Source organism: Monocercomonoides exilis, assembly GCF_001643675.1.
Source record: "Monocercomonoides exilis strain PA203 chromosome Unknown scaffold12-1864167, whole genome shotgun sequence".
Classification (NCBI taxonomy): Eukaryota; Preaxostyla; order Oxymonadida; family Polymastigidae; genus Monocercomonoides; species Monocercomonoides exilis.
Window position 1 is genome coordinate 1,033,091 of NW_027150557.1, and position 25,212 is coordinate 1,058,302.

Genomic DNA, 25,212 nt, shown 5'->3' on the forward strand with positions numbered 1-25,212 from the left:
ATTTATTAACGACGATTTTTATCAATGATTGGCTGATTCATATCAAAGAGAAAGTGAAGCCAACTCGCTTGAGGAGAGCATTAATTCTGATGGATCATCATGTTACGCATTTCTGCCCTGAAGTTATTACAGCTGCAAAAAATTCCCATATAATTATTGAGTATTTCCCTCAGAATATTACTCATTTCCACAACCTTGTTACAGTTGCATTTCTTCCATGTTTTAATTTGTGCAAAACAACTTGCTTCATACACCACATCCATTTTCGTTGCGAACATACAGGTTTTCCTTTTCTCGAGTTCTATGAGATATAACAGCAGCAACAGTTCAGCCTTCCACAATTAGAATTGCTTTTTTGAAAACAGGTGTTTGGCCTATAACAGCAACTGAAGTTCTATCACGAGTTTGTGGATCTGCAAAACAAATCTCTGGAGGGAAGAAAGTTATCAAGTCATCTACGGATCTTCAATCAGAATTGTTCGGAAAATTTTCACCGACAAAGAAAATGGATAAAAAAACGAATTTTGATGAAAAATCTGCAATAACACAACCAAGTTGCCTTAAAGACACAAATGACTTACAAAGAGAGCTGGATGTTTTATGCAACCGTGTTGCACAAATAAAGAAGCAATTGGAAGATGCAACAGGTTCAAAGAATGAAGAGGATGAAAACTTGAACGTGATGAAAAAAGAAAAAGTGACAATTGTGAAGGAAGAAGATTCAATTTTTGATATGAAGAAATCAGAAAAACGAAGATAGCTGGACATTCTACAAGATGATATGGATGCATTAGAAGTAGATGAATTAAAAGAATCAATCACCAAAATTTGGGCGAAAGCAAAACGTTTGACAGCTTCAAGGGTGAGATATGTTGGCATGATGACAAGATGCCTATCTCCAATAATCATTTAAAAAAATAAGAAGGCTCGTGAAAACTGCTTCTTGAAAAAGAAAATGCAAAAACAAAAAGAAGTATAATGAAATGAAAAGAGATTCATCACTAATTCAATTATCTGTTGGCAGAATCATAATTGTTGTTTAGAAATGTTTTATGTGTGAAAAAACAATTTATTAGGTTTTCCTCAATCGTTGAATGATTTTCCTATCATTTCATCAGTTTTGAAACCGTTTGATAACAAACATGCAATGGCTTTTTAAATTCATTGGTAAACAAAGGAGAATTTCAAATAAAAAATTTCATAAAATGAAAAATATTATCAATGTTCAGTTTCATAAAAAGTTCCGGATTTCGCGAAAGGTCCCGGTTTTGGCACCAATGGTATATGAAACAACGCTTATCATCAGCAAATCATAATCAATTCCATTATAAATTGAAATTTCTGAAAGAAATAAACAATTGTTAGACCATTTTCCGAAAATGATTGAGGCAACAAAATTATGTGATGCTTTCTGATACCAAAAAGGATATATGATAGAGCTTCCTTGAAATGGATTAAACAAATATTTTCAAACTCAATAAATTGCATTTCCGATATTTTCATAAAAATGTATCGTTTCATTTATTCTTTTCTTTCTTTTTTTTCTAAATTTGCATTACGATCCAAATGATTATTTAGTGATTAAAGATAAAAATCATCATCGAAATTAAAATAAACAAATAATTTACTTGAGCTTTTGCTTGATTTTTACTCCAGATGATATTATTACCAAATATAAAAATTTTTGTGTTATTTTTTGTAAATGAGTCCGGAGAAAGTCATAAGTCAATTTTCAAGATTGATGCATGTGTGAAACAATTGCTTAAACTCGTGTAAAAGAAAAATTAGTTTTGATCCTGTTTCTTTAAACTATGTTGGCGAAATTTAAATTGCATGAACAACAAAAATTTTCTGAAAAGAGAAAAACGATCTTTCTGGCCATAATAAATTGGTTAAAATGAAGTTTGGTTTATTTATGCGTTTATATGCAAATAAATATTTAAAATGAATGAATATATTTAATGGAAATTATAGCACTGAGCTAAAATGGTGGAATGATAATCGAGCTAATTTGAGTTTTTTAAGCACCGATGACACAATAAAGCTTAAGCATTTTCCTATAACCACTGCAGATTTAAGAAGAGATTATTTCGCAAAAGGCAAAAAAGAAGAATTTAGTAATGAAGTTATGTCTAAATGTAATTTTTCTCAAGAATTGTCTTCAAAGATAGCAGATGAAATGTGGTCAGCACTTGAACAAGATACTTACTTTATTGAATCGCTTCGAAAGGAACAAGATCTCCATAAGGGAATTATTAATCTAGGAGAAGTTTGATATATGTTTTTAAAAGTATTGTTCTGAAATTGATCTTTTATATTTATAGTGTACATTAGCGTTACAAAAGAACATAGCAGGAGTTGCTTTCGACACTCAGCAATTACGAAAGGAGATTCCCGCAATTGTGAATGAGACTGCGTCGCTTCCAATTGAATCCATGCAGCATCAACTTGCATTGATGGAAGAATCTTTAAATTCTCGAATCGACAAACTTGAAAAAGCTGTAAGAGAGAATGCAACCTATGTTCAAATATTAGTAGGATTGATACGCGGAGAAAGAGAAGCAGAAGAAATGCGAATAAAAGCAATCGAACAGGCTGAAAGAAAGAAAATTGAAGAAGAAATGGCAAAAGAAAGAGCTAAAGTTGAAGAGGAGATGAGAATTGCTGAAGAAGAGAGGAGAAGAAGGGAAGAAGAAGAAGAACGACTTCGAGTGAAGACAGAAGAAGAACTTGCTGCAGAGCGAGCTATTTTGGAAGCGAAACGGCGTGAAGAGGAAGAAGCCAGACGAAAAATAACAGAAAGGCATAACAGAATTGCTTCAATCAAAGAAGCACTTCAAAAATCTGTTGAGGTGCAGATAAAAACTGCTCGCCTGGTGAGCTTGTTACCTCAAAGCGTCAAAGTCAGCTCGAACGGGAGAAGCGCAGTGTGGAAGGCATTCAATCCATGTGTGCTGTACTTGCCTGTGTTCCCGTTCCAAACGCTCGACAGCCACACCAATGGACTCCTCACTGGAGACCTTGCATTAACACCCGAAGAGAGAGACGAAGATCTTGCCAGCGAGATCATCTCTGGCGGTGTGTGGGTCTGTGAATGGAAAATTACGCAGGACAATGAAGAATCGGTTGTGCTGCAGTGTGCCATTGGGATTGTCGATGCTGCTGTGATACCAACCTCTGAAGCATCTCCTTCATTGGCTCACTCAATGCCTTCAATGTCTTCGTCTTCCACACCTTCTTCAGATGCTGACTCGTCTCTGAGTGAAAGCTCGCTTTCTGCATCAGCTTCGCCCGATGCTTCGCCTGCACATTCGCTCACACTCTCACAGTCAGACACGTCACGTTCCGAAGACATCCTCACGGCCAATGACAATGTTGGAATGAAAGCGTATGGCTGTGTCTATCAGTCTGGTCAGGGAGATTGTGTGCAAAAGAAGCGACGTCTGAAGGGAAATGCAGCGTATGGCAAAGGTGACACCATTGGTGTTGAGGTCGACATGGAAACGCGACGTATTGGATGGACAAAGAACGGGAAGCCACAGCCAGTTGTATTCAGTAACATTCCAAATAGAATTGCTTTTATTGTATGTATTTTGTAATATTTTATTTTTCTTTCTCTTCACGATTTCATTTTTTTTGCGTGTATGATATTATTTTTTTATCCATCATCCTTGCAAATCTTTTCCTCGATTCTTTAGTGTCGGTGCACAGAAGAAGGAGTCACTGTGAAATGCACCTCTCTCAAGAAGATTAGCCGAGCACAAGTCAGCGGCCACATCGATTCTGTGGAAACGCCTTGGGAATATTGATCTGGACTCTGATGAAAACACACTGAGTGCTTCTGTCTTTCTCGCTTCTTTCATCTTCATACATCTTATTGTCTAACATTTGTTCTTATTATAATTGTTAGTGGTTGCACTTCATCTTTTCATGAGTGAAAAAAACTGTAAAAAGCTAATAAAAATAAAATTAAACAGCGAAATGAGTCGAAAATCTGTTTTGAAGAAATAAAAATTGATAGAAAGACATGAAAATTGAGAAAGAGACTAAGAATGTGCCTCTTCTTCTCCTGCAAGAGACGCGGCTGTGGATGCAATGGCCGATTTCATCTGCTGTCGTGCTGTTTCGATGAATCTGCGCTGGTCTCGTTTCACTAAAGAAGTACACAAAATATGACATAATAAGATTTGAATGTTAAAAAAAAGATTGTTTTAAACAGTGATTGATGCAATTATTTCAGTTAAAGGAAATAAGATGAAAATGGAAGAAGAAGAATTTCTAACCTTGCTCGCGAAGAAGACCATGTTCGACTTCTGGGAAGAGGAATGAAGTGACCAGATCTTTCACCACTTTTTCCGGATCTCTCTGAAAGTTACAAATCAACAAAAAGGTTTTCATTTAAGGGTGGGAAAAAATAAAGAAAGAAAAGAAAAGAAAGAAACAGAGTGAGAAAGAGAGAAAAGAAAGAGGAAAAGCAAATGAGCAATTATAATTTTGCAAAAGAATAATGAGTTAAATGAAGAAAGATTAAAAAATGAGACCTGTTCGACTTGGTACAACACATCTCCCAATCTGCCAGCCAATACACGAGCTTCCATAACAGCGTTCTTCTTTGCAGCTGAAAAGAGAAAAATGATTAGATGATAAAATAAAAAGATATTCCAAAATTGAAGAAAATATGTTAATCAAAAAAGAAAAAGAAAAAGAAATCATAAATTAAAATAAGTCACAAATAATTGAAAAAAAATTCGCAATAATGCAAGAACATTCTCTTTAAAAATCAGCAATTCTCACCAAATACAAACCAGCATCGCACGAGTCTGCAATAATCGACTCCAAGAACGCGTCCACTGTTCTGTGCTGTGTGTGCATCACCTGTCTCATTCTCTCGTCTTCTCTCGCTCTCTTCTCTTCCTCCTCCTGTCTGCGCCCGCTCTCTGCCGCCTCTCTCAGTCTTCTGCTTCTCTCTGCCAGCTGCACCATCGCTGCCACACGCCTCTCCTCCCTCACTCTCACCAGCTCTGCAGACAGCGTGTCCAGCGTAGCACCAATAACCTCTCCAACTGCGCCACTGACAATCGCCCTGGCAGCCTTTTCTTGTGCCTCAGCCAACTCAGCTTTAGCATCCTCGTCCAGGCCAGCCATGTCGAACTCAGCCTGCTCTTTCCTCTGCCTTAGGTCTTCTTCAAGACGGAGCTCGCGGATCAAGTCAGCACGCTTCATCTTGCCTTCCAGCATCATCGTCTGCACGGCCCTTCCTCTCAGCAAGCGCTGCAGCAACAGCGCAGCTCCATATCTTTCGTCGTCTGTCGCAGCGCCTTCTCCTCCTTCGCCTTCCATTTCGACTGTTGGTGTCGGTGGACGCACAGGAATATGCTTCGTCTTCTTCTTCTTTTCGCCTTCTCTTTCAACCGATCCTGTTGAGGCAGCTGTGCCAGGTCGCTTCTGGGCTCGCAACGCTGCCTCCATCTCGCGAATGTGTCCGTCTATTTTCAGCTGCTGCCGCTCAGCCATTGTCTTTGGCTTGGGCTTTGATGGCAAACGGACAGGGCGAGTGAGAACAGAAAGAGGAAGATCTCGCTCGAGAATTTCAAGACCTGTTGTATTAAAAAAAAGAATGAAAAGAAATAGATTTATAAAAAAAAAAAGGCACATTTGTGTATAAATAAAATTTGTTAGAAATTCAAAGATAAAATCAAATTATTATTATTTTTTTTTGAATTGTTCAATTTTATAATCAGAAAGCAGACCTTCGAATGTTTCATTGTACACATTCCGAACAGTTACGCGAGCAACTGCTCTTTCACCGACAAGTCCATCGCGCGGCAGAGGAGCATACACTTTTGATTCAAAATTGTGATATTCCTCAACTCGATCCCTCTTCTTTCTTTGTCTTCCTTCAGGTTCTCGTGCTTCGATTGCGAAATGCCTCAGATTTTTAACTCTTTCTCTTTCAATTGTATGTACAGAAACATCTTTTGTAGCTTCTTTTTCTTCTTTTATTTTCATAAGTCTTTCTTTCATCACATTCTCCCGAGCTTGTTCTCGAGATGCTAATGCAGTTCTCAGCGCATTAATCCTCCTTTCATGAGCTGCTTTAACTTCCTCTTCTCTTTCCATCCAATCGTCTAAATCGCATTGCGCAAAATGTTTAACGCGTGCCTTAAAAGCACGAGGATCTGATCCTGTTGGAAGTCTTGCTTCTTTTTCGCGTCTTTCTTGAGCTTTTTCAATTTGAGCAACTTCGAAAGCTCCAGCAGGAAGTCCATGCCCGTAAGTAAATGAAATAAGCGCAACTATATCTGGATCCGGTTGGCCGGGTGGAATTATGGATGGAGGAGTGTATGGATCGGTCTGGGCCTCAGAATCTCTAAAACAAAGAAATGACCAACGAGAGCAAACAAAATAACCAAACCTATAATCTGTTTGAATTGCCATTTCTCGAGTTTTAACAGTTGTTCCATCAGCTCTGACAACTGTATCTATTTCACTGTTATTATGCAAACGTATAAACATTTATTGAAAATTTTCATTTAATAAGTTTGAGAAAAGAAAATGTAAACCCTTGCTGTATAAGTCCACCCCCGAATGTCAAGTGTGGATGCCTAAATAAATTTTGTTGAATATTTCGACGATTAGCTCGTTGATTCCCTTTGATTATTAATAGATAAAAAATTGGACCAAACAAATTAAAAGTCAAAAAGAACTTAACAATCAAAAAAATGAATAAGCTACCATTTGGAAGTGTCAACGTATGAGTTGTAGTTCCTTGCTGAGCCGAGCGTCGAAACATTTTTTCAACGAACTTAGACAAGTTATGGGCTAAAAACAAAAAATTTGATTTCTAATATCATTGATGAGTATCATTAAGGTTTTTTATTTATTAAAAATCAATACACAAATACCTTTATTAATATTATCAAATATAAACAAATTAAAATACAACCATATAAAAAGAACACTCGCAAAGCAGCTTAAAGCGTTTGAACATTTTATTTTTTTGTAGTCAATGCGCATTCGTTATTTTATTCAATACAGCTCAAAATTTTGATTATTTAGTTTATGTCAACAAAAATGAATTCAGCCGAACACTCGTCACAAAGTTCACCTGAGCATTTTCAGCATACTCGAATAATCAACTCGAAAAGTCCTTCAGCTGAAATGTCGTCACTAAGCCAGAAGAAAGAGAATAAACAAAAATCAAATGATTATTTATCCAATAAAAATGTAACAAAAAGCGAAACACAGAAAAAAGTTGACACATTGAAAACAAATACGATTGGTATTAAGCGCTTTCAAGGGAATGAGCAGGACGAAGCAAATTCGAACGATGAAAGCGATCACGAATTGGATCATGATCAAATTATAAAAATTGCTCAGGATGAGATATTATTTCTAAATTCTGCTCTGAAAACCAAAGAACAAGAGCTACAAGAAACAAAAAGAAGGCTTCAGGGTGCAATTGAGCGTCATCGAATTGAAAAAGAGGAAATTTATCAAAAGACAGTGGAAGATACAATTCAACAAGCTGATGCACGGCTTAACGAAGAAATCACAAAAGCAACTCAACCGCTAGAAGTTAAAGTTAAAGCTTTAAATGAAGAGAATATCAAGTTAAAAAAGAGAATTGCAACTCAACGTGAAGAAATATATAAATATAAGCATGCTCTGAATGATGCAAACCAAAAATTTGAAGAAGAAAAGAAAAGAAACGAAGAGCTATCACAAAAACTGAAAATGGCACAATCGCGAGCATCGTCATTGAGCGTTGTCCTTCAGAGGATGAAAGAGGAACGCACAAAAGAGCGTAAAGCAAATGAAGAAGAAAAGCAGCAACTGAAAAAAGAAAATGAAATGCTTCAAAAAAGACACAAAGTAATCCTCGCACGAATGACACGCGAAGCAGCCGAAAAAGAAAAACAGCAGTCGAACAAGGAAAACGAAGAGCATCAACAAGAATCGGAGAGCAATTCTCCACAAGAAGAAGTTAAAACGATTAAAAGCGAAGCTCCAAAACAAGATAACGAATATTCTGAATCTGATCCTGTCGAAAAAGTCAAATCAGAACCCGCAAAAGATCAGCAAGAAAAGAGTTCACCTGCTGCGAAAACTGAGAACAAAGAGGAAGCCAACGAGAATGAGACGATTGAAGAGCTTTTGAAACGGCTGGGTTTGGATGAGTATATTCCAGAGACTTGCATTCATGATTCTTCTGAAGAAGGCGAACAAAAGAAATTAGAGGAATCTTTTAAAAGCTCACCAACTTTGTGTGAAAGCAGCCATAATAGCAAAGAACAGTCTGTTTTGGAAGTGAGCCCTTCTCATTCAGCAAAGACGCCAAAGAAGCAACAAGAACCGCATGCTGAATCATCAGCTCAGTCAACAACGCTCCGTGCGCCTGCACTCACGTCAGTCTCTTCCACATTCATTGCAGCATCCACTTCGAGTCCTCCTTCTTCCAAGCACGCTTCTGATGATGATGCTGTTAATGTTACTCCAAAAACATCTCCTTTACAAAATAAAACTAGTTCAATAACGCCTCCACAAACTGACCAACCACACACTCATTCACCCATTTCACAAAATTCACCATTGAAGCGCACGAGCCCTCTCCCTCCTCCTCCTCCTCCTCCTCCTCCTCCTCCTCCTCCTCCTCCTCCTCCTCCTCCTCCCCTTCATTCTCCTCCTCTTCGTTCTCCACCATCTGTTCTCAGCAATTCATCTGTAATTCCTCCTTCAGAGGGACAACACCAGCTTCTTTCTCCTCCTTCGCAACTCTCTTCTTCCCTGTCTCCACAAACAGATTCTTCTTATCTTCTGCCGTTTGGCCACCACATCTCAACACCTTCTATCCAAACGGCCCATCTCACCCAGCCACTCGACCCTCTTCCCATCTCTTCTTCTTCTGCTTCTTCTTCCTCTTCTTCCTCTGCAATGCTCTACAATCCATATCTCTTTGCAAACTCTGCCCAGCTCGCCCCAACCCTTTCCATAGCACACACTCCATATTTTGCTGACCCGCTCACTGCTGTTCCCATTTCACCGTTGCATTCACTTGCTTTTCATTCTCAGCCATCTCCTGCTTCACCTTATTTCTCACTGACAGACTTTGTGAGATATCACATCCCATTGGCAGCAGAGGAAGAGAACAAGTTAGCATCTTCAAAACATAAAAGGAATTCGAAAAGCAAAACGCATCATGAAGGAAAAGAGAAGGAGAAGGAGAAGGAGAAGGAGAAAGAAGAAAGACATGATAAACGAACGAAAAAGGCAAAAGAAAAGAAAGAAAGATCAAAGGAGCATAAGTCAAAGAGTGAACATGATGAACAAAAAGAAGAGAAGAAGAAATCAATTAAAAAGAATGTTGAGAAAGGAAACGACAAAGACAAAGATAAAAAGGAAAAGAAAGAGAAAGAGAAAGAGAAAGGCAGAGAAAAGGAAAAGGAAAAGAAAGAGCGAAAAGAAAAGACAAAAGAAAAAGAAATTGAGAACGAAGGCAAAACAACAAAAAAAGATTCAACTCCTAATCATCACAGAAGCAAGTCCAAAAAGAAGGATAAAAAAGAACATGTTTCATCATCTCGTTCTCCATCGTCTGAAAAAGATAGTCCGCTCTCTTTATCATCAACATCATCTGAATCATCTGAATCAGAAGAATCAGAAGAATCAAAAGACTCAGAAGCATCTAATAAAAATTCATTGAGAAAAGGTTCAGCCAAAAGTGATAGAAGCTCTTTGGATGATGAAGTTAAGGACGGAGAAGCAAAAGATGATGAAAAATTATCAGAAAGCAAAGAAGATGGAATAAAGCAGAAACAAAAAGAGCTTGAAGAATCTGCAAAAGGCGATGAATTAAAAGACGAAGGCAATCAAACAAAACAAGATTCGTTCAATAAAAATGAATCTGAAGATCGCAAATCCATAACAGATGGTCCAACCTTTATTGAAGCGAAACCCGAAGACACTGGACTTTCTCCAGTACTGACACCTCCTTTCTCTCAAAAGCGTAAATTCGCTCAGCCAGACACTCTTCGTCAGTCTGTGAGCTCATTGCAAACAGCACCTGAGCCTTCTCCTCTGCCGTCGATCTTGCCAACCGCGATGCCATCACCTCCGCCTTCACCATCGCATTCTGTTGTGTCGATGAATTGGGAAGAGAAGAAGCGCTCGTCTGCGAAAGAAAGGCATCCCAAACAGCAAATGGCTGATTCTTCTGTGAAAACATCGCAGCATCATCACGAGGAAGAGCCTTCTTCAAACAAGAATGAGAACTTGGATGTGCATCCGGAGAAGGAAATAGAGAAAGAAATGAACAAAGCAACAGAAACATCAACACCAGAGCAGACTCAAAAATCTGAATCTCCTCAAAGGAACCCTCAAAATAGTCCCTTAAACGCCAAAATGCGTCTTTCATCTCCAATTCTTTCCTCCCATCAGCCACCTGTTGAACCTCCTGTCATTCCTTCTGCCACTCCAATTGTCTGTGAGCCGCACCACGTCGTCACTCTCAACACCATCTTGCCAATGATCGGGTATTTGGCTGCATCGAGCGATGGCCTGTCTCTTTCTGCACTTCACGACTCCTTCTCTTCCCTGAGCTCCTCATTGGACTCCCTTCCTTTCGCAACAAACCAGTCACAGCACACGTTTTTGCAGCTGCTTTTGGCGCTTCTGCAGTATGACCTCGCACATCCTGAGTCACCTGACCCTCCGACGTTTCCTCTAACCACACTGAACGGCATCAAAACAGACGACGAAAGCGCTCCCTCGTTTGGCTCGCGGCTGGTTTCGGTCCTGCTTCACATCGCAAAGAACAACAACCCTTCGCCTTCTGCCAGAAGCGGAACAGTCACATCCATCACACCTGTTCCTTCAACTCCTTCTGGGCGCAGAAAAACAGAAGAATACCCAACATCAGAAAAAGTGAATGCTGATGAAGACAAGTCTTTCAATTCGCCTGCTTCTGCAAGCAACACCAGCCGTTCGCGCTCACTCTCAGTCTCAACCTCTCCACCTGTGCGGCACAAAAGCCCCTTCCGCCCATCTGCAGACACCACCCCCACAACTGAGGATCAGAACACGTGGTCGCTCTGTCTTTTATCTTCTCTCGCGCTCTGCCGGCTGTCTCCGCTGCATTGCCCACAGGAACTGGCAGCGCAGACGTGCCTGTATGCACTCTATCTGATTGGAGAGTGTTTGGATAACTGCTCAACGACACTTGTGCTGGAGGAGTTCTTCAGCAACAGCGGAATAGCTTTTCTTATCCCCTTGTTGCTACTTCTAATGAAAAGCTCTCATTCATCATCATCGCTTCAGCAGCCTGATGTGTCAGCAACATCTTCACTGGACAGTCCATATGAGCTCAACTTTACAGTTGTTGAATCAGTCGCTCGTCTTCTTCTGCGAATTGTGACTCCTCCGTCTGATGCATCTGGTCAATCTGCTTCTTCCTCTTCGATTTCTTCTGCTTCTGCTTCTTCTGCTTCTTCTGCTTCGATTGTCATTCCTCGTTTTTCACAGATAGCTCAAACACTTTGGCTTCAGACCCTTCTCCTGCGATCTTTGTTCACTTCATTGACAACTTTACTCTCTAAAGCAACCAAAGTGACTGCAGAAAAAGGAAGAATTGACTCTTCACTTAAGAATGAAGATGATAGGTTGATAGCAACAGCTGCTTTCTCCACAACACTCTATTTGAGCTGCCTGTGCCGAAGGGTGTATCTTCTCTGCCGTGTTTCTGTGAAGAATGCATCGCTTCTCAGTCAATTGAAAGAGTTGATCAGCAGAAGAGCAGAACTCGTGAGAATGCAAGTTGTTCCAGAGCACCCGCTTCTCGAGTCGAATCTGCACTTCATCTCCTCCGCTGTTGACTCATCTCTCTCAGATTGTGTTTTATAGAGGAAAAAAAAGAATGCTTTTATTTATTTGTTTTTCAGTTAACTTTATTTTATTTTCATTTTTTTTTTTAATTTTCAGTGTGTGAGATGAAAATGAGAACAAAAAATTAAAAAATTAAAAAAAGGCGATGGTTGCAAAATAAAATCTATGTGAAATGTAAAAAAATCTTTAAAACACATTTAAATATCATATGAATGAAAGACAGAATAACGAAATGCTCAATAAAATACAATGCCCTTTGCTTGCATCATCCATCTAATTGGATATCATCTTCTTTTTCCTCGTCTTGTTCGCCAGTTTGAGAATCATCTTCTTCTTTCTCCTCTTCTCCCTCCTTCTCTTCTTTTTCTTCTTTTTCTTCTTCTCCAACTTTCTTCTCCTCTTCCTTCTTCTCCCACCACCTCCCTTTTCTCTTCCCCCCTTCTCCTTCTCCTTCTCCTTCCTCTTCTTCTCCCACCGTATCCCTCAGCTCCTCCGGAAGCGTTTCCTTCCAATAGTCCTCCCTCAGCAGCGGATCTTCCTCGCTCTTCCCAATTTTGCTCAAAATCGACAGAATCGTCTTCCCTTCCCCAGCAAACCCTGCTTCTTCCTCTTTGTCCTTCTCGTGGATCGTCTTCAGCTCCTCCTCAAGTTGCTTCAGCTCCGCTTTCTCTCTTTTTTTCTCTCTTTCCTTTCGCAAATACTCGTTTGCGGCGCTTTTGGCAGTCTCCACCGTGATGAGCGTGGCATCAGTTGCTGTGGTTGCTGCGGTTGAGGTGGATTTGAGGGATTTTTTAGAGGAAGAGGAAGAAGAAGAGGAGGAGGAGGAGGATGACGATGACGATGATGAAGGAGTAGCAGGAACCGAAGCAACAGCAGCACTCCAATACGAGTGATACGAAGGCTGCTCTTTTGATACCAGCGACACGGAAGGCGGTGAAAGCGGAGGTTCTTCTCCATTTTGAGCATTCACCAAAGCAGCTGAGGTTAAAGTGGAAGCGAGCGAGGCAGTTTCTCCTTTGATCTGTGTGTTGACAGGCAGCTCCTTCTCAATCTCGCTCAGCCGCATGTCAATCTCAACCAGCTTGCGCAGATCAGCTGTGGTTGGCTGGTATGCGATCCCTGGCTTCATACGGGGATGGAATACAGAACCAGAAGAAGAAGAGGAGGAGGAGGAAGAGGAAGAAGAAGAAGTATAAGAAGAAAAAGCAGAGATTGAAGCTCTCCCCGACAGAGGTGGCTGTGTTATTGCTCTGCTGTGCTGCAGTGCCGATGCTGACGATGGAAGAGTCGCTGTTGATTCTCTTGTTGACTGAGAGGCAGCAGAAGCCAAAGAAGCTCTATCTGTGTCTGGACGAGGCAGAAGAACAGGCAGAAGAGGAGGAGGACGCATAGTGAGGAGCGGGTTGGCGTCTCCGCTGCTTCCATTTGGACTTGCTTGAAGTGATTTCTGCTTCTTAAGCTCTGCTTTCAGCATTCTTTCTCGCTCTTTCTCTTTCTTCCTTTCTTTCTTTTCGTACAGCTCCAAAAGCTTTCTTTGCAGCTCTTCATCGTCTGTGTCTACTGGAATATCCACATAATCTAGTTCATCGGACTCATCTTCTGATACATCGCCAATCTCTTCGTTTTCTTGGTCTTTCGATTCGTTTTCTTTGTCTTCTTCTTCTTCTTCCTTTGAATATCTCTCTTCTGTCGCATTCTGTCCATCTTTCTCTTCTCCTTCTCCTTTTTCTTTTTCTTTTTCTTTTTCTTTTTCTTCCTCATTCACTCTTCCTCCTTCTCCTCCTCCTCCTCCTCCTCCTCCTTCCCTCTTCTCCTCTTCCCTCTCCTTCTCCTGCTGATACCCCATCGCCCCGTAGTACGCCTCCAAGTCATACAAATCATCTTCGTTCTCCTTCATCAGCGCATCCACCCTTTCCTCTTCCTTCGGCTTCAGCCTCTTGTGCAACGCAGCTGAGCCAAGCTTGATGTTCCTCTCGATGTATGAGAACCCGCCATATCCTCGTTGCAGACGCATGGCAGTGGCAGATGCAATAGAAGAGGTGGAAGAAGAAGATGATGATGATGAAGGCTTTGCAGCGTTTGGAGCAGATGGTACAGGCTGGTTTGTCTGGTTAGCAAGAGCAAAAGAAGAGAGAGAGGCGAATGACTGGCGCGGTTGCGTGCTCCGCTGAGACCGAGATGACAAGGCAGAAGAAGAAGACGAAGAAGAAGCAGAAGAAGCAGAAGAAGCCTTCGAAACATTACTGGAAGTACTAACATTCGATGCGACTGTGCTTCTCGTTGATCCAAGATCCAACTCTCTTCCTCTTTGGCTCATTCCCATCTGCCCCATCCGCCCTGTCTGCTTCATCTGTCTCATCTGCTTTGCCTGCTCTCGTTCGGCTTCTGCATCCATCAGCTCCATCATCACCGCCACAACCGCCTCTTCCCCGCTCAGCCCCCTCTTCCCCGCTTCAATGCTTGCCTTCTGCCTCCACTCTTTCTCCTTCCTTTCTTCCTCCTCTTTCTCCTCCCTCTCTCTCTGCAGCGCCTTCACCCGCGCACTCAGCACCGCCTCTGCCCTCATCAGCACCCCCAGCTCTTTGTCCATCTGGTTGATCTCTGCGATCGCCTGTGCTGCTTTCTTCCCTTCCTTTCCCGCAAACAGCTTCGGATGCATCAGCTCCAGCAGCCGGCTGTCGATCACCCGCGCCTCAGCACACTCTGCAATCGTCTCGTCCAGCCCTTCGGGAAAGTCCACCAGCGCCTCTCCGTCGATCGTCTTGCTCTGAAGCGACGAAATGAACTCGGAAAGAGCGTCCCTTGCTTCTTTCTGCTCCTGCTGGATAGCCTCAATCTCGCTCTGCAGCGCAGCCACTTCGCTTCCCTCGGCAAACGCCTCCAGCGCAACATCGTCAGCGGTAAGGGGAGGAGTCAAGAGAGGGTCAGTGGGGTACTCGTCTTCTGTATTCCCACTCACGTCTCCATCGCTACCACTACTACTACCACTGCTTCTGCTGCTGGATGGACGAGATATTTCAAGCGGATCCTGCATTGCTGACGGGCTTGACGGTGTTGTTGTTGTTGGAGTGATTAGCCCATCAAGCGAAGAAGAAGAAGAAGAAGAATGCATAGAGTCTCGTGAGCGATTACGCAGCACCTGTGTGAGGAACACGCCGTCACGTGATTGAGTAGAAGAGAGTGTGGCGGTGGATGACAACGTCGATGAAAGAGGGCGGATGTGGTGCTTCAGTGCCAGCTGCTCAGCAGCGCTCTGCCCTTCCATTCCAAGAAGGCTCCGGCTGTCAATCACAATCTCCATCATGTTCCCGTTTTGCCTCGTCTGGACGCCTCTGCCGAAATCTGTGCTTGTATCACCGTCAGACTCCTGAGCAGATAGCTCGAAGTCGCCTGGTTCTGACGAAGCAGTCGGGCGTTTGTAGCGAATGATGCTCTGAACGGCTGGGTCGACGCTGTATGTCGAATGAGTCGGCATCAGCATCTCAAGCGCGCTCACCTGCGGGATCGGCACGTGGCTGTGAAGACTCGACTGCTCTGGGAACAGCTCTGACAAGCCTTCTGCACGCCAGCGGCCGCTTCCCTGGCGGAGCTGAGCCTTCTGCAGGCGGCTTTCGTCCATAGACGATGACAGCGGAACGGTCTCAATCGAGAAGAATCTCTCGTCCTGCTCGTCGAGATCGGCTTTGGCCAAAGGTTTCTGGCTGTCCGCATTCGATGAAGTGTGCGACGGGCTCGATGGGCGTGTCGACGACGATGATGATGCCCTGCGCGATAATGTAGGCCGTGAAGTGTGTGTACGTGATGGTGATGGAAGACGTGAAGTGGATGCGCGAAGAGGTTGATCGAGAGATGATAAATGGGGAGCCCCGGACTTCGTTGTGGGTTGTTTGGACACATTTAGTGGGGGTAATCTAATAGGTCTATTTGTAGTTTGTGATGATGATAGTGTAACTGGCTGAATTTTCGGTACAGTTATTGGCTTTGAAGTGGAATAAAACACCGTTTGTTTTTGTGTCCGACTTGAGCTTGGAGGTGTACTTGGTTTTGATAAAGAAGGTGAAATTGGCCTAACGCTTGATGGAGTCCGAGGAGTTGAAGATGGACGAAGAGATTTTGTAGGCGTTGTGTTACGAGGGGTGGAAGGCTTTGACTCGGGTCTGACGGATTGATGAGAAGATGATGACCTTCTTGGAGATGGTGGCAAAGGCATTCGAGAAGATTGTGGAGAAATCTGCCTTTGTGGAGCTTGTATTGTCGTAATATGAAGTGTAGGGGTTTTTTGATTCATGGCAAATCAAGAAAACAGACAATTCAACTTTTATTCAAAAGAAACAAAAATGAAATCAAATCAAAGATTAATATATATATATAAGTTATTAAAGACCCATTTACCAAAATAAAAAAATAGCTTTTAAAATAATAAATTTAAGAACATGCAAATTATGTTCAATAACCTCTAAAAGTTAATAAAAAACAAACGAAACAAAAAAATCAACTTCAAAAAATTCGTCATTTTCTTTATATTTTTTTTGTTTAATTTTCATACATTTTTCCAATAAATTCCAACTTTTAACAAAAAAAAATGTTGACAATAAACTGTGATGGGTCATGTTTTTATAGCATATGGGTAACAGTTTGATCCTTGAATTGGAAAATTTGCGTTTAAATGTCGGAAACAACTCATTTTCCTTCTCCACCTATTCATCCTCCAAAAAAGAAAATAGAAGAAATAAATGAAAAAGAAAAGCTTGCGGCAACATTGAATCAAAAAGAGCAAAAAGATAAAATATCAACAAGAGATTTTGGAACGGCTGAAAGCCCAGAATCAACTCTTCCTATAAGATTCAGAGGAGGTATGTTTATTTTTATTATTATTTTAGTCATCTTTTTTTGTTATGCGTAAACGTTTCTTCAATTTTATTTTTGAAGACAACCTTAAATATCAGCCAGTGAAACAACATCCTCTTTATCGTACATCAAACTCAGCATATGGTCATAAAGTTCCTGAAGAGAGACACATGCCTTCTAAGTTTCAATATTTTCTGTTTCTTTTTTGTACGAAAAATAAGTTAATTTATTTATTTAGATACGTACCAAAAGGAACAAGCTTTGTGAAATCATTTACAGGAGGATTTACTGTATTTCTATTTTTATTATTTCATTCATTATAAATTTTAAAATTGTTTTTTGTATCTCTATTTTGAAATTAACATATTTTAGGCATCTACCGCTCTTAATACGTCTCAAACGCGTTCTCGTTATGTAGACATTCCTGAATGAACTTTCAATATATCATTTCAAATATATCACGGATAGTTAATTTTTCAAAAATTTTTCAGATATTTTGATCTTCCCAGTATAATATCAAATTATCAATGCTTGTTGGTTTATTTCTTATTCTATTTATTTTACACTTCATTGCATCAACACTGAATTTTAATTTTTTATTGTCCATATTTTCCTTTATTTTTTACAAGATCAAATTTCTCCGGAAGCGTTATACGGTTGATGACTTTTGTTTTGAAAATTAAAAGAATAGGAAATTTTTTATTTTCAATATTTAAGAATTGACAAGAAATATTATTGATCCTGAATATCCTCAAACTCTTGAAGAACTTAGCATTATTTCTCCAGATTCATTTCACATTGATCTTAAGAAACGTCATGTCACAGTTATATTTACTCCCACTGTTCCTCATTGCTCAATGTGCATGCTTATTGGATTATCAATAATTACGCGACTTAGAACTTCTCTTCCAAAGAACATGAAAGTTTGTTTATTTTTTCACTTTTAATAACTTTTGGCAATAATTGAATCGTTTCAAGATATTTATCAAACTCACTCCGGGCACACACGAAGATGAAGAAGGAGGTTTATATTTGCTTTTTCTTTTTTCTTTTTTTCAAGTAGTTCAGTTAACAAGCAATTGTGCGATAAAGAACGTGTTGCTGCTGCCATGGAAAACCCACGATTAGCAGCAGTTGTTTATAAGTGCATTGATGGAAAAGCTAAGCAAGATTCAGCGACTTCTGGAAAAGCAACGTGAACATTTTGTAATCATTAAAAATACACTTTTAATCATTTCATTAAGAATCCTTGGAATAAAAAGGAAAAACACTCATTTTAATCCAAAACATCAATATAATGTTGGCTTCTTACAAAAATTAATGTAAAAAAATGCTTATTTGATTTATAAATACTAAATCCAGAGTTTTCACTCTGTTCCAAAATATCTATCTCCAAAGTCCCCAATTCCTGGAACTATGTATTTTTTTTCATTGAGGCCCTCATCAAGTGCAACGGAAACTATTTTGATCTTTGGATATGCAGAAAGAACGGCTTTCACTCCTTCGGGAACAGCAACCATATTCAAAAACAAAATGTTTTGTTCCAGAACTCCATTTTTCAACAATTCTCCGATAGCACATATTGCAGATCCACCTGTAGCAAGCATGGGGTCAAGCAAAAGAACATTTCTGTGGGATATATCCTTTGGAATTTTGGTGTAAAAATGTTGGCAGGTCCCAGAACCATCTTCCTTTCTCTGAATGAGTATCTTACCAATTCGAACATGTGGCAACACTTGTCGCAATGCATTTTCCATACTTTCTCCTGCTCGAATAATGGAAACTCCGCAAAGTTTTGTTCCAAACTCTAGACCCTGAATGAACAAAAATCTATGTTTCAAAAAAAAGATCGATTGAATATTTAACAAACATCAACAGGAACTTCCGTAGGTGTAATGATTGCTTTTTTGGAAAATGGAAGATAAGCAAGACCTTCTTCCATAAGAATACGAAAAAGACGATCAGAATAAAACACAAAATCTGATCGCTGAGTAGTACGATCGCGTAGGATTGTCATAAGAGCAATTATTTGAGGTGTTTGTGGAACCAATGAAAACTGTGGAAAATCTAAGAGTGGATGAGATTCCATCAAAATGTATTAAAAATATAAAACAAAAATATAAATGTTTATTATGCAGTTGATCCCAATTGATCTTTTTTCGTTAAAAATATGCAGAAATTAGCTTTGGAAAAATATATCTCATTTCTTTTTAATGTTTATTATAAAAAAGCAATTGAATTATTAAATAAATATTATTATTTTTCTATTTATATTTTGAATAACAAAATATTCATAATTTTTCGATTGTGATTAATTTTAATAAAGATCCAATTGCTAATTTTCAAATAGAATTATTCAATTAAAATAAGTTCAAATTGGCAGATCCTTTTTGAAACCAAACTTTTGTTCGAGTTATGATGAAAATTATTACAGTTTGTGCAAAAAATACAGGACAATGCAAAAAATTCTTAACAACATCAATATCTCAATCACCGCAAGAGGAATAATTCTGTTAATTTTCCTTAAAATATATCTCATTAATACAAACTCCTTTGATATTCAAAACTTTCAAAATGGCTTCATTTGTGCTCAGAAAAAATTGTTATTTAATTCTCGGAGAAATAGAATTTTGAGTTTCTCCTTGTTTTTTATTTTAATTTTTTCCGAGCACAAATGAAGCTATTTTGAAAGTCTCTTTTATCAAATGAGTTTGTATTGGTGAGGTATATTAAGAGGAAAATTGTCAGAATTATTCCTCTTGCAGTTATTGTGAAATCGATCTTGTCCGGTATTTTGTGCGATTTCCGGTATTTCATGCGATATCTGTATCTAATTGATTGGGAATTGCCTGGTTGGCTGACAAAAGTCCTTTCAAATTGAACAAAAAAAAAAAAAAAAAAAGAAAAAAAAAAAAAAAAAAAAAAAAGAAAAAAAGAAAAAGAAAAAGAAAAAGAAAACAAAATTTCACAGTGTGTAATAAGTGAAAATAAAAAAACAAACAGTAAATAAATAGAATAAAACTTGTTAAAAAGGATTTTTAAAATGCTGAAAACTATTTCTCATTTCTCGACATTTTGCAAGCAAAAACAAAAAAAGTGCCAATTAATGAAAAAGTCCCATTAAAAAGTTGACCCTGCTTTGCTTTCTTTTGAATACTGCTTGTTTGCCTCTTCCTCAGCCAAGCCAGCCCAAGCACCTCCACAGCCAGTTGTCATATCGCTTCTTCCAGCTTCCTGTGATCCTGTTTGATTCTTTCCACGAACTCTTGGTGCGCTATCGGAGAACATCATTTTGTTGCATTTCCTTCTCCTTCATCTGCCTCTTTTCGCTCATCCAGCACTGTAGATGCAGTCACTGCAGTTAAACTGTATCGCGCAATCCAACATCATCCATGCTCCATTCATCGCATTTTCTGCAATTTATCCTTCTCTTCGTAATATATGCTTTCCATTTCACTTCTTCAAGCTGATTCGTTGAATTGCGTGCTGATAGAAGCCATCACAAAATTTTTTGGTAAATCACCATTGGTAACAGAGACGGAGAAAATCGATAAGAAGATTTTCAAAAGCACATTAACTTTTTCCACTGAAAAGATCCATTTTCCAACCGTCTTTTTGCACACCGAAGCTTAAATCGATGAAAGCACATGAATTGGCAGAATTGAAAATAATCACAGAGGAATTTGGAAATATTTTGCAAAGTTCCTTCTCGCCAAATAATCCATAGCTGCCATTCGATGTTGTCATGCTCTGCGACATTTGAAAAGAAAGTATCAACTGTAAGAGTTTACAACAATGACTACGAAAACTGTTTATCTTCTCCTGCACTCCAGAATAACGAGACAGATCGATATATTGATTCAGCTGAAGGAGATGGGGATACGAAGAAGTTGAAGGTGCTCAGCGAAAGGACGTCCAATGAACTGCACCAGCAAAAAGAAGCATTTAAACATATCCCATCACGTGAAGAGGAAGCTTCATTGTCTATTCAAATAAAACATTAACATTCTGATTATTAAGGTCGACTGCCCTCGAAGCGATTCATATTTGAGCAATTGTTAAAGGAAAAAAATAAAATAAAACAAATTAATTAATAGATGTGATGTTTTAACAAACAAAATTATGAATAATCAGTGAAAATAAGTTTTTTTAATTTTTTGAAAACTGACTCAGATTTTCAATTAATGATGGATGTGACAAAAATCAAAACAGTTGCAACACATATTTTGGTGCTTGCCTTTAGTTAGCAAAAACTTTAACTTTGATTAATTTTTAAAAATAAATCAACTTTTATGTGAAAGATGAAAATGATTCCCATAAAAAGTTAAAAACTATCATAAAAAACATTTAAAAATGAGTTTTGGAAAAATTGAAACTCTTAACCAAATCAAAAAATTTTTATTAATTATTCTTTATTGCATCCATAATGTCTGCTCCGAAGATAAGGATTTAGTAGAAGCAGTTGAAAGTGCTCAAAAAACAGGATCTCCTCCATATCCACGCGAAGGTTCATTCATCCAGTACATAAACAATCCCAAAAGAAAAGGATTATTCATTGGGGGCGGGAGGGATTATGATGGAAATGTCATGAAAGATGCATATTTTTTTGATTTAAAGCTTAAATTATGGAATATTGTTGAAACAAATTCACTTGATTTACTCCCTGATCGATATATGTGCATATCATTTTGTACAGAAGATGTTATATATATTTGGGGAGGCCTCAGTTGTTGTGGGTTGACAAAAGAGTTACTTTCATATGATTTTGAAAGAGGCTCTTGGGAAATCTTCCCGCAATCAGGAAGGATTCCCTGCGAGAGATATGCTCCTTGCAAAGCAGAAACAAAGTCGCGTGTTTATATTTTTGGAGGGCAAGGATCTCATGGACTATTAAATGACATATGGGAACTAGACAAACAGACATTTTTGTGGCGATGCCTCCGAGAAAATAATGCTTCAAAAAATCCACCCCCGCTACGCGATGGAGGAGCATGCGTGTTCAAAGGTTATTTATTTGTTTATGGAGGACTGACAAGTAATATTGATGACGAGCCAAATGTTTACAGAATAAACTTATCAAATCCTGATGATTGCAAATTTATTGAATTAATTTCTTCTCATCATTTTGTTGGAGCTGCTTTTCACTCTGGATTTACGAGTTATGTTACGGAAACGGAGTGCTATGGAATTATGTGGAGCGGAAAAGAAGGTTCGTTGAAAGAACCGACAAATAATGCATTTATCTTGAATCTTACCGCTGCTGGATTTGACTCTGACGTTAAAAATGCAACAACGAATTATATTTATTTTTATTTTTATCCAAGCATTAAAAAATTTGGACCATCATGCACGATGGATGAAGAAGGAACTATTTATGCATTTGGAGGAAAAGACGAATATTCCGCATCAAACAGAATTTTACAAATGTCAAAAGAAAATTGGTTAAGTGCACAAACCCGAAAAGACATCATTTCACATATGGCCAATGAATCAGTGCCTTTTGTTAATCCTCAAAAAAATCAAGGTGAAATTGTATCTGAATTGACAAAAGATGCTTTTGAAGTTTCACTTCCTGTGACAAAGCACAAACTTGCTCAGTTAAGTGGAACTATGGCTGTTATTGGGGGATACAACCCTGAATTAAAGATGATGATGGAAACAAACAGAGAATTTACTCCAAGATCAGAGTTCTGGTATAAATATCGTGAATCACGTTATGATTCTGAAAGATGTCCTTCAGTTGCAGAAGCTGCAATTGCTGCATCGAATGGAAGAATTTTTGTATTTGGCGGAGCGACTTACAATATAAACGGAGGTTTTGCATCAATGAGCAATGATCTTTTTGAATACAATGAAGTCACACAGTCTTGGCAAAAGATAAAAGTGAAAGGAGAGGAAAAACCACCGAAAATGTGCCGTTCTGGTGCCACAATATATGAATCAATACTGTACATTGTTGGAGGTTGTGATATCGACAATAATATACGTGATGAAGTATGGACATTCAATTTTGCTACATCAGAATGGCACAAAATTATGTTCGCTCTCTCCTCACTTCAGAGGCCAACTGTTTTTGTGAAAAGCATTATTCCTAGGAAATACTCAATTAATGGTAACAAAAGCAATCATCAACATTTAAAAAATACTCAGAATGGGCGGAAAGTTTTGAATGAAAAAGTTAAAGAAGATGATGAACAGCCAATTCCTCATCTATTTGTTTGTGGAGGAGATGATGGAGTAAGTCCAATAGATAATTGCATTGCACATCCAATCATGGTTGCAAATTCTTTTGGACCATGGCTTTATTTAAAGGGTCCTAAATTCCCAATTGGAAGCTCAGGAGTTGTTATTGGAGAGGGAGAAGTTGGATTTGTTGTTGGAGGAGAGGAATCTGGAGTTGCAAAGAAGTCATACTTATCCATGTTCACTTTCGATGAACACGGAGAAGTTAAACTAGACACACACAAATATGATGAAGGAAGAGAGGCAATTAATTTTCCTTTAGTGCACGGCAGTTGCGCTTTCATGATTGATTCGCTGTATTGCCTAGGTGGCTACGCGGTGAGTGAAGGAATGACACCGTTGCCTATTGCCACAAATAAACTAACCATAATCAAATTGAAAAGTCATCTTTCTGGCTGCTCGCCTGGATCATTTTTCGACACAAACACAAATCGGTGCGCTCGCTGTCAAATGGGAACATATTCATCACGCTTCAACCAAACGGAATGCGAAAAGTGTCCTGCTGGAACCGGCTTACTGGGATCTGGAACATCAATAAATGCATGCGTTCCATGTGAAGATGGAACATTTCAGCCTGAAGCAGGAGCCAGCACATGCTTCACATCCATTTTAAATTGTACTTGTATTATTGGATCAGCTGCAAACAAGAGCACTTTGCAGAGAAAGCCATTTGAATGCACAGAACAGCCGAAATCATATAATCCAAATTCAAATAAAGAAACAATGTTCACAGTGTTGTTTTATGGAGTTTCGTTGGCACTAGGCTTGATTGTTGCTATTTCGTGCTTTTGCCTTCCTATACGAGAAAAGTTGTACAAATTGGATCAATTCTCAAATACGTACAAAGATGATCTCGATGAGAAAACACATAAGGCAGTGAAGATTGTGAGGAAAACGAGTTATGGGGGATGCATTTCGATTATTGGCATCTGTTTTGTGGTTGGTGCGGCTTCGGCTGTCATTGTGCTATTCTTTTTGATAAACACGCTCGAGAATCGAATTTATGTTGACTCAAAAATCCAGAACATAACGATAGATAAATTCATCAACAAAAAGATGGAGCTCATAATTCGATTGAGAGATTATTCAGGCGAATGTGTAAAGGATGCGAAAGAAAAACTTGTTGAAGTACAAGGAGAATGCTCTCCGCTTCTTGGAATTGGAAAAAGTTCATATGACCCATTAAGTTTGCTTTCTATTTTTAACTTCAATTTTTGTTTATTTTATTTTATTTTATTTTATTTTATTGTTTTTCTTTTTTCATATTTCTTGAAACTTGATCTGTCTTTTTGTTCGTTTCAAAATAAAACATTCAGATATTTATCCTACTGAGCCGGTTGCTATCGAGCCAAGATGCAGTCAATCGCCGTCTCCAAACAAATTATTCACTCCAACAACAGACTGCACCATTTCCATTTCTACAGAGAACATTAGCATTGTTGCAGTTGACAGACGAGTTAAACTTCTTTCGTTTTATTCAAAGGAGAAAGATGCATTATTCTATGGAATAGATGCATTTATCTCTGTTGATTCCGGAATTACTCAGCAGAAAGGTTACTTCTTCCTTGATACTACATACAGTTCTCAGGCAGAAAGTCATTTTGATGGAGATCCAGCGCATGTCTTCAAAGGCGGAGAACAAACGCAGGTTGTTGCTGAGCTGATGGTTAGCAAGTATGAGGAAAACAAATGGAAGCACATTGTGCAGATGGGCCACGAAGCAAGCAGGATTTCAATCAGACCTGGCTCTCAAGTGAAGAACAGCGGAATAAGCCTTGCGCTGAGCGTGGGAGTGGATGTGGTTGTGGAGCTGTCGCAGACGGTGGTTGTGACGACGAGGTCATTTAAGACATCAGCGGTTGGGTTGATAACTGCATTAGGAGGCACATTTGTGTACTTAAATTACATTGGGAAGCTGATTCCATTGGTGGAATTTATATTTAGCGGGAAAATATGTTGTGGACGCTTCAAAAATAAGAGGAAAAAGTCGCGTTTTCAAAGCATTGTGGCTAGAGAACCTCTTCTGGATGAGGAGAGAAAAAGGATTCAGATGGAAAGTGATGATGTGAATCAAGACATGGTCGGATATTCATTGTAACTTCATTTATTCTCTTGAAAGCACAAATTCACTTCTGTTGTATATACTTGTGATATCTATCATGCCTGCAAACATAAGAGAAATTTTGATAAGAATGTTTTGTTTAATGCCAAATAAAAGCTCTTTTCTTTTCGTTTTTCATT

The 25,212-nt window shown here is 39.1% G+C and overlaps 9 protein-coding genes across 9 annotated transcripts; 6 read left to right on the forward strand and 3 right to left on the reverse strand.

Moving 5' to 3' along the window:
• Positions 1-505: 505 nt before the first annotated feature.
• On the forward strand, positions 506-760 carry MONOS_5841 (uncharacterized protein; the record flags this gene model as incomplete). The annotated part of the gene is made up of 1 exon (XM_067876024.1): positions 506-760. The coding sequence occupies one exon, from the start codon at positions 506-508 to the stop codon at positions 758-760; it is 255 nt and encodes an 84-aa protein (XP_067731236.1).
• Positions 761-1,880: 1,120 nt separating this feature from the next.
• On the forward strand, positions 1,881-3,969 carry MONOS_5840 (uncharacterized protein). The gene is made up of 4 exons (XM_067876023.1): positions 1,881-1,902; positions 1,975-2,269; positions 2,325-3,584; positions 3,699-3,969. The coding sequence occupies exons 1-4, from the start codon at positions 1,898-1,900 to the stop codon at positions 3,807-3,809; spliced, it is 1,671 nt and encodes a 556-aa protein (XP_067731237.1). The 5' UTR covers positions 1,881-1,897; the 3' UTR covers positions 3,810-3,969.
• Positions 3,898-6,809, reverse strand: MONOS_5839 (putative AMY-1-associating protein expressed in testis 1). The gene is made up of 8 exons (XM_067876021.1): positions 6,736-6,809; positions 6,564-6,651; positions 6,416-6,490; positions 5,751-6,370; positions 4,806-5,597; positions 4,542-4,618; positions 4,284-4,365; positions 3,898-4,153 (listed from the first exon to the last, which is right to left on the reverse strand). The coding sequence occupies exons 1-8, from the start codon at positions 6,791-6,793 to the stop codon at positions 4,047-4,049; spliced, it is 1,899 nt and encodes a 632-aa protein (XP_067731238.1). The 5' UTR covers positions 6,794-6,809; the 3' UTR covers positions 3,898-4,046.
• A 253-nt stretch (positions 6,810-7,062) lies between these two features.
• On the forward strand, positions 7,063-11,898 carry MONOS_5838 (uncharacterized protein; the record flags this gene model as incomplete). The annotated part of the gene is made up of 2 exons (XM_067876020.1): positions 7,063-8,527; positions 8,741-11,898. 2 exons carry the CDS (start codon positions 7,063-7,065, stop codon positions 11,896-11,898), a joined length of 4,623 nt encoding a protein of 1,540 aa, XP_067731239.1.
• Positions 11,899-11,915: 17 nt separating this feature from the next.
• On the reverse strand, positions 11,916-16,461 carry MONOS_5837 (uncharacterized protein). Its single transcript, XM_067876019.1, has one exon. It carries the CDS (start codon positions 16,166-16,168, stop codon positions 12,146-12,148), a length of 4,023 nt encoding a protein of 1,340 aa, XP_067731240.1. The 5' UTR covers positions 16,169-16,461; the 3' UTR covers positions 11,916-12,145.
• Positions 16,462-16,546: 85 nt separating this feature from the next.
• Positions 16,547-17,160, forward strand: MONOS_5836 (putative protein of unknown function (DUF4490); the record flags this gene model as incomplete). Its single annotated transcript, XM_067876018.1, has 4 exons — positions 16,547-16,733; positions 16,810-16,909; positions 16,967-17,018; positions 17,101-17,160. The coding sequence occupies 4 exons, from the start codon at positions 16,547-16,549 to the stop codon at positions 17,158-17,160; spliced, it is 399 nt and encodes a 132-aa protein (XP_067731241.1).
• A 78-nt stretch (positions 17,161-17,238) lies between these two features.
• MONOS_5835 (Fe-S cluster assembly protein Cia2/MIP18(mitotic spindle-associated MMXD complex subunit)) lies at positions 17,239-18,015 on the forward strand. Its single transcript, XM_067876017.1, has 5 exons — positions 17,239-17,265; positions 17,358-17,384; positions 17,446-17,651; positions 17,707-17,752; positions 17,797-18,015. The coding sequence occupies exons 1-5, from the start codon at positions 17,256-17,258 to the stop codon at positions 17,925-17,927; spliced, it is 420 nt and encodes a 139-aa protein (XP_067731242.1). The 5' UTR covers positions 17,239-17,255; the 3' UTR covers positions 17,928-18,015.
• Positions 18,006-18,857, reverse strand: MONOS_5834 (Uracil phosporibosyltransferase). The gene is made up of 2 exons (XM_067876016.1): positions 18,599-18,857; positions 18,006-18,542 (listed from the first exon to the last, which is right to left on the reverse strand). The coding sequence occupies exons 1-2, from the start codon at positions 18,815-18,817 to the stop codon at positions 18,096-18,098; spliced, it is 666 nt and encodes a 221-aa protein (XP_067731243.1). The 5' UTR covers positions 18,818-18,857; the 3' UTR covers positions 18,006-18,095.
• A 2,224-nt stretch (positions 18,858-21,081) lies between these two features.
• Positions 21,082-25,069, forward strand: MONOS_5833 (uncharacterized protein; the record flags this gene model as incomplete). Its single annotated transcript, XM_067876015.1, has 2 exons — positions 21,082-24,157; positions 24,288-25,069. 2 exons carry the CDS (start codon positions 21,082-21,084, stop codon positions 25,067-25,069), a joined length of 3,858 nt encoding a protein of 1,285 aa, XP_067731244.1.
• Positions 25,070-25,212: the final 143 nt, after the last annotated feature.

Coding starts and splice junctions, on each gene's coding strand:
- MONOS_5840 (XM_067876023.1), top strand. Junction 2,270..2,324: donor GAATTATTAATCTAGGAGAA/GTTTGATATATG, acceptor TTATATTTATAG/TGTACATTAGCGTTACAAAA. Junction 3,585..3,698: donor CAAATAGAATTGCTTTTATT/GTATGTATTTTG, acceptor TCGATTCTTTAG/TGTCGGTGCACAGAAGAAGG.
- MONOS_5839 (XM_067876021.1), bottom strand. CDS start 6,793: ATGTTTCGACGCTCGGCTCAGCAAGGAACTACAACTCATACGTTGACA. Junction 6,371..6,415: donor GCAATTCAAACAGATTATAG/GTTTGGTTATTT, acceptor TCTTTGTTTTAG/AGATTCTGAGGCCCAGACCG. Junction 4,366..4,541: donor TGTTGTACCAAGTCGAACAG/GTCTCATTTTTT, acceptor TGTAACTTTCAG/AGAGATCCGGAAAAAGTGGT.
- MONOS_5837 (XM_067876019.1), bottom strand. CDS start 16,168: ATGAATCAAAAAACCCCTACACTTCATATTACGACAATACAAGCTCCA.
- MONOS_5835 (XM_067876017.1), top strand. Junction 17,385..17,445: donor TTCTCCGGAAGCGTTATACG/GTTGATGACTTT, acceptor TCAATATTTAAG/AATTGACAAGAAATATTATT. Junction 17,753..17,796: donor ACACGAAGATGAAGAAGGAG/GTTTATATTTGC, acceptor CAAGTAGTTCAG/TTAACAAGCAATTGTGCGAT.
- MONOS_5834 (XM_067876016.1), bottom strand. CDS start 18,817: ATGGAATCTCATCCACTCTTAGATTTTCCACAGTTTTCATTGGTTCCA. Junction 18,543..18,598: donor CTACGGAAGTTCCTGTTGAT/GTTTGTTAAATA, acceptor TTGTTCATTCAG/GGTCTAGAGTTTGGAACAAA.